General features: G+C 61.5%; 1 protein-coding gene across 2 annotated transcripts in view; it reads left to right on the forward strand.

Annotated features, from left to right (window-relative positions):
* Positions 1 to 5,705, forward strand: part of PI4KA (phosphatidylinositol 4-kinase alpha) — a 118,477-nt gene extending 112,772 nt beyond the window's left edge. For both annotated transcript variants that reach the window (XM_045802541.2, XM_045802540.2), the window contains 8 exons: positions 671 to 780; positions 1,218 to 1,322; positions 1,414 to 1,539; positions 1,864 to 1,984; positions 2,465 to 2,624; positions 3,419 to 3,508; positions 4,014 to 4,097; positions 5,234 to 5,705. In XM_045802541.2, the coding sequence (XP_045658497.1) occupies positions 671 to 780; positions 1,218 to 1,322; positions 1,414 to 1,539; positions 1,864 to 1,984; positions 2,465 to 2,624; positions 3,419 to 3,508; positions 4,014 to 4,097; positions 5,234 to 5,285 (848 nt within the window). In that variant the 3' untranslated portion in view covers positions 5,286 to 5,705. The remainder of the gene's footprint in view (positions 1 to 670; positions 781 to 1,217; positions 1,323 to 1,413; positions 1,540 to 1,863; positions 1,985 to 2,464; positions 2,625 to 3,418; positions 3,509 to 4,013; positions 4,098 to 5,233) is intronic.
* The last annotated feature ends 295 nt before the right edge of the window (positions 5,706 to 6,000 follow it).

Below are 6,000 nucleotides of genomic sequence, written 5' to 3' on the forward strand. Positions count from 1 at the left end.
GGGGGAGAATCTATTCCATGCCTTTCTCCCAGCTTCCGGTGCTTGCTTGCTGGCAAGCCTTGGCGATACTCGGCGTCCTCGTCACTCCCACCTCTGCCTCTGCCCTCACAAGGCTTTCTCCCTGTGTGCCCGTGTCCTGCTCTGATGAGGGCCCACCTTAGTCCTCACGAACTTGACTGTATGGGCAAAGATCCTATTTCCAAATAAGGTCATTTCTGCGGTTTTGAGTGAGCATGAATTTGGGGGGGGACACCAATCAACCCAAGTAGAGGGGGTGTGCCCTCCTGCCAGTATGGGGACATGCCTTCCATGGTCTTCCCTGCACTCCAGCCCCCAAGTCCTCCCCAGCACCCTAGGGTGCAGACACACACACCTCTGCCCCCCCAGCTCCCAGTGTCTGCTGCCAGTCCCGGGCACACCTGGGCCCCCACTTCCAGTGAAAAGGGGGCTCTATTTTCAGTTGCATTTAGGCCTCAACAGTCTTTGGAAGAGAACCAGGGCCCTGTGGCTCCACCCACTGACCCAGGTGTCTGCTGGGCCTCATTGGCCTCTTTGGGGCTCTGCAGAGACAATCCCCAAGGTTCCTAGGGTTCTAGGCCTGTGAGCAGGGCTTGTCCTGGTACACCCAAAGCCCCCTGGCTAACAGGCTGTCTCTCCACCCTGTGTGCAGGTCTGCGGTGCCGCTCGGACTCCGAGGACGAGTGTGGCACACAGGAGGCTGATGGCCAAAAGATCTCGTGGCAGGCGGCCATCTTCAAAGTGGGAGACGACTGCCGGCAGGTAGCAGCGGCCAGGCCTGCCCTCCCCGAGGCTCGGGCGCACTGCGGGGCCTCACCTTATGCACGGAACCAGAGCTTGGCTTCCCACTTTGGGTTGTGGTGCCACAGAGGAAATTGGGGCTTTCTGCCTAACCCAGGGGCCTCTCCAGCAGTTCCTACCCACTGTCCATTGCCTGGCCAACCAGAGGGAACTGCCCTGGGAGGCAGGCGCCCCTGACTCACATCCCCCGCTAGAGGCAGCGTGGCCTTGGTTCAGCCCAGTGCCTGATGGTCCTGAGAGCCCAGCCCAGCATGGTGTGCAGTGAGGCCAGATGCTGCAGGCTTCTGCTCAGCCATGGCCTCCCTCCCTCCCTCCTCACTGGCACGGCTGCTGGGGGTCAGGGGGACTAGAGCACGGGAGGCACCCAGCTGACCACGCCATGCCTCCCTGGTCTCCAGGACATGCTGGCTCTGCAGATTATTGACCTTTTCAAGAACATCTTCCAGCTGGTTGGCCTGGACCTCTTCGTCTTCCCTTACCGGGTGGTGGCCACTGCCCCCGGGGTAAGTTGCAGGAGCCCAGGGGGAGCCCGCAATGCCTCAGGCCGAGAAGAGTCCTGCCTGCAGGCCTCGGCACCTGGCCCTTCCTCCCCAGTGCGGAGTGATTGAGTGCATCCCCGACTGTACCTCTCGGGACCAGCTGGGCCGCCAGACAGACTTCGGCATGTACGACTACTTCACGCGCCAGTACGGGGACGAGTCCACCCTGGCCTTCCAGCAGGTGAGTAGCAGGGCGGCCCCCAGACCCGAGATGGCTTGCAAGGTTGAAAGGAACTTTGAGATGGACTCCCCAGAAGAAAGCAAGTTCATGGGTGTAGGAGGAAGGGCTTGCTGCCCCTGCACCCCCGGATGCAGTCACTTGTCCCTTCTGTTCCCAAGATCTGGCTTGCTGATTTGGTCTCTGCCTCCAGGGCTGGGAACAAGAGCCCAGAGAACACCCCCAAGCCTTGGGGTCCCAGGCAGGGAGGCAGGAAAATGCCTGCAAGGCCCCAGGAGTTGCAGCCCTTGGGGGCCATCCGTGAGCACCTGGGCTCTCTCCACGCAGGCGCGCTACAACTTTATCCGGAGCATGGCTGCCTACAGCCTCCTACTGTTCCTGCTGCAGATCAAGGACCGGCACAACGGGAATATCATGCTGGACAAGAAGGGCCACATCATCCACATCGGTCAGCCGGGCCCCAGCGCCACCCTCTTCCTCTCCTTTCACCCCCTAGATCCTGGGGCAGTACAGCAGTCCCCACCCCACAGAAGAGCCAGGCGTGCTGGGGTCACCAGCCAGGAAGGGCCCAGGTCAGGGTTTGAGTTCAGTTTTGAGGCCCGAGCTATTGGCCGCCGGGCTGTGGGGCCAAGTAGCAGCAGGGCTGCAGGGCAAGGAGTGCTCTGGGGTCAGAAACTGAAACCAGGCAGAGTGTGGCTCACCCAGTCCCAGGGCCAGGCTCGTTTCTGCTCTAGCCTGGCTCCCCATCTCCACTTCCTCCTTTCTCTCCTGCCTGCTTGCCATCGCCCACCCCTGCCATCCCCAAGAAAACACGGCCTGTGGCCAGCTTATGGGGTGTGAGAACCCATGCCTCCAGCCCTGGCTGAGGCTTGCTCACATCTTGCCCTGGCACCTGTTCCTATCAAGAATGGCTTTGGGGGTTTTGCAGACTTTGGCTTCATGTTCGAAAGCTCACCAGGCGGCAACCTTGGCTGGGAGCCAGACATCAAGCTGACTGATGAGATGGTGATGATCATGGGGGGGAAGATGGAGGCCACGCCCTTCAAGTGGTTCATGGAGATGTGTGTCCGTGGCTACCTGGCTGTGCGGTGAGCCCCAGGGAAGGGCCAGTGGGGGTACCGAGACCATGGGGAGGAAGGCGGGCAGGCAGGCACCGGTCCTGGTTGCCACTCAATCCCACAAGGCCAGCCTCCAGAGGTCCCATGGGACCTTCTCCGGCCCCTTTGTGGCTGGAGGGGCTGCACTTCAGAGAGAGCAAGGCAGGTGCTAGAGGCTGCCTGCTGGGCTGGGCAGCCCGGGCCTTGCTTTCCTGTCGCCACTCTGCCCACCTGTGCCGGCAACTTCCTGCTCTGGGTGTCAGTCCCTCCATGTTCTATATTCTCCTGGGTGTGGCCTTGCCTGCCAGCAGCTTGGGCTCCCTGCCCTGAGCACCCCATTCACCCCTTCACCCAAGCCTGAGTATCTGCCATCCCCCAGGCTGCCCGCTGAAGACTTACTGTCCTGGCTTCAGAGTGTCACACGGCCAAGGCCACACAGCAGTGTTGTGGCACCTGAACTCCAACCCGGAGTCTGTTGGAGCCCACATCATGCCCCCTCGCAGGGTCGGGCTGCGTGTGCACCGCACGCCTACACTTCCTCAGCCAGGCACAGAAACCGTGGCTGGAGGCCTGGGGTGGGTGGACCAAGGCAGGCCCCTCAGCCCGTCCAGCGGTGTGAGCAGCCCCGGCCCGGCCACCGCAGAGGCTGCCCTGGTGAGCCGCAGAGGTGCGGGGCGGTGGACCGCTGTGTGCAGCCGTCAGGTGGGGGCTGCGCTGCAGGAGTGCGGGCAGGGCCAACCTGCTCAGGCCAGCCTCTTCCTCCTCCCTTCCCTGCCTCTCCCCAGGCCCTACATGGATGCAGTCGTCTCTCTGGTCACTCTGATGTTGGACACGGGCCTGCCCTGCTTCCGTGGCCAGACAATCAAGCTTTTGAAGTAGGTCCTGGGCACATGCACAGGCCATTTGGGGGGAACCTCCAGGTGGGAGCCTCCTGAGTGCTGGTGAATGCGATCATTATTAAGGCCACGTGCTCTCCTGGGAACCCCAGAGCAGACAGGGTTCCTGGGTGAGGCCCTGTCTCGCACCAGGGCTGCAGACGTCCCAGGGGTCCCTTCATTTCTCAGGGACGCAGTGCCGGCCCCTGCCTCCAGGTCTGAGGCTGCAGCAGCTTAGCCCCAGGCTGGTCCTCCCCCAGCTCTGGAGCCATGCAGCCCAGGAGATGCTGGAGAAGGGGACAGGCCCTCTAGAGCCAGCTGAGGACAGTGTCCCTACCCCTTACTACTATTCCCAAGAGGAAGCATTCCCTGGGCCAACCCTCACCTGAACAAATTCCCACAAATGCTAAGTGCAGTCTATTAGCAAGACCACATCCCCACCGGGAGGGCAGCCTCGAGGGTGTGGCACCCCTCGCGGCAGCCCTGACATGACCCTCACCCCCAGGCACAGGTTCAGCCCCAACATGACTGAGAGAGAGGCTGCTAATTTCATCATGAAGGTCATTCAGAGCTGCTTCCTCAGCAACAGGTGAGTCCCCTTCCCCTCTCCCCTCCTGGGCCACCTACCACACACCAGTGCTCTCTGGGCACCTGCACAGGGCCACCACGTCGGGGCTGAGTGACGGGCATGCTGCTGTCCCAAGGGACTCTGTCCCACAAGTCCTGAAGGGAGCCCTCGAAGAGTGACAGGGTACGGAGTTAAAGGGGCCGGGATGTGCCAAGGGGAACGCCCAACAGAGGCCTCAGGCACAGTTTCCCACCTGGAGCCCAGCCTGTGAGGCCAGGCGTGCTCTGGGTGCAGAGGGCACAGTGCGGGGGTGGTGGGAGAGGGGGAGGTGAGCACAGCCCAGCAAGCTGGGTGAGGAGCAGAAAGAGCTCTGGGAGGCCTCGGCCCCACCCACCGCTGCTTCCCCACACCTTCCTCAGGCTGCTGCCTGGGCAGTGACAGGCAGGGCAGGGCGGGAACAGGCCAGTTGGCCATTATGACAGGGGAGCCCTAAGAAGAGGTGGGTTCTGGTTCCGAAGGCAGAGCCCGGGCTGAGCACCTGGGCAGCACTGGAGCTGAGCTTCCCCACCCTGATGCCCTGGAGGTGGAGACACGGAATCTGAGGGGAACACGGAGAGCTGCCCAGGGTGGGCCTGATGGGAGCAGAGAAACAGGAAGTAGCTCAAGGGCAAGCAAGGGGACCTGACAAGAGGGGTTGAGAGGGCAGGATGAGGGAGGTCTCTTCTGATTGTTTTGTTGGCGGAGTTAAGGCGTGTGCTGGGAGGGGCGAGGGGGGAGGAGGACAGGGTCTCACTCTTGTGCCACATGCCAGGTGAGAGGCCAGAGTGGCGCCTGACACAGGGACAGCTCCTATCAGGATTCCCAGGCCCAGGGCGTAGGCCCAGGACAGAAGGCAGGCATTTGGCTGAGGAGGCCCAGCAGGAGACAGAGCAGAATGGGGCTCACACAGCCGTGGTCACTGGTGGAGGAAGGAGTGTCCCCTTCAAGAGGGGCCGGCAGGGAGGCCAGAGGGTCTGCGATCTTGCATTTGTACCATCAGGGAGGGGAAAAGGGACACCTCCTAAGTGCAGCTTTCCAGGCAGACGTGAAGGCCTCAGAGGGGTGAAGGCCCCCAGAACCAGACGGTCTCCTGCAGCCTCCCTCCAATCTCCTTCCAGGAGCCGGACGTATGACATGATCCAGTACTATCAGAATGACATCCCCTACTGAGGGTGCGGCCAGACCAGCGGGTGCAGCCACCCCCAAGCCGTCCTGCAATCGTGGAGCCGAGCGAGCACGTCCCCACCCCGGCTGCCACACGTGGTCAAAGGGGGCGAGCTGCCGGTGGCCCCGTCATTCCAGCCATCGGAGTTATTTTTATAGCATAAACAGGACAAAAGCACACCACGCAGAGCCTGGCAATCCACTCCTTCCGGGCGTGACCCACATGTGGCGTGTGAGGCTGAATGACAATCACACCTGAATCCCCTGAGGACTCTGCATGGGTGTCACTTGCACTGGACACATTCCCGACACATTCCCGACCTGTCTTACTGCATAGGTACATGAAGTATTTTCCTGTGTATAAAAAATTATATTCAACTTAAGATTTAACCAATGTGAACAAAATAAAAACTAGGTGTACGTTCAGCTGAGGGCTGATTCCTGGATAACTGGGAAGGGAGCGTGGCAGTCTAGGGACGAGGGGGGCTGCGTGCGGCCGCCAGGAAGCCTCTGGGGGCCCAGGTGCACCGCGAATAACAGTGCTCTGTTCCAGCTCTCGTAGGGCCCCCCGACTTTCCCATCCGCCTCTTTCCATCTCTCGTCAGCACACGTGGGGCTTCGTGTCCCGCCTCTGCTCTGGCCTTTTCCCGTTTCCAGGGCTCCGCTCTGGGACTCTGAAACCGGGATGCAGCCAGCCCCCAGCAGCGGTCTGTCCCCACCC

This window comes from Ursus americanus, chromosome 30 (genome assembly GCF_024610735.1).
Source record: "Ursus americanus isolate L20-20 chromosome 30, mUrsAme1.1.p, whole genome shotgun sequence".
Lineage (NCBI taxonomy): Eukaryota > Metazoa > Chordata > Mammalia > Carnivora > Ursidae > Ursus > Ursus americanus.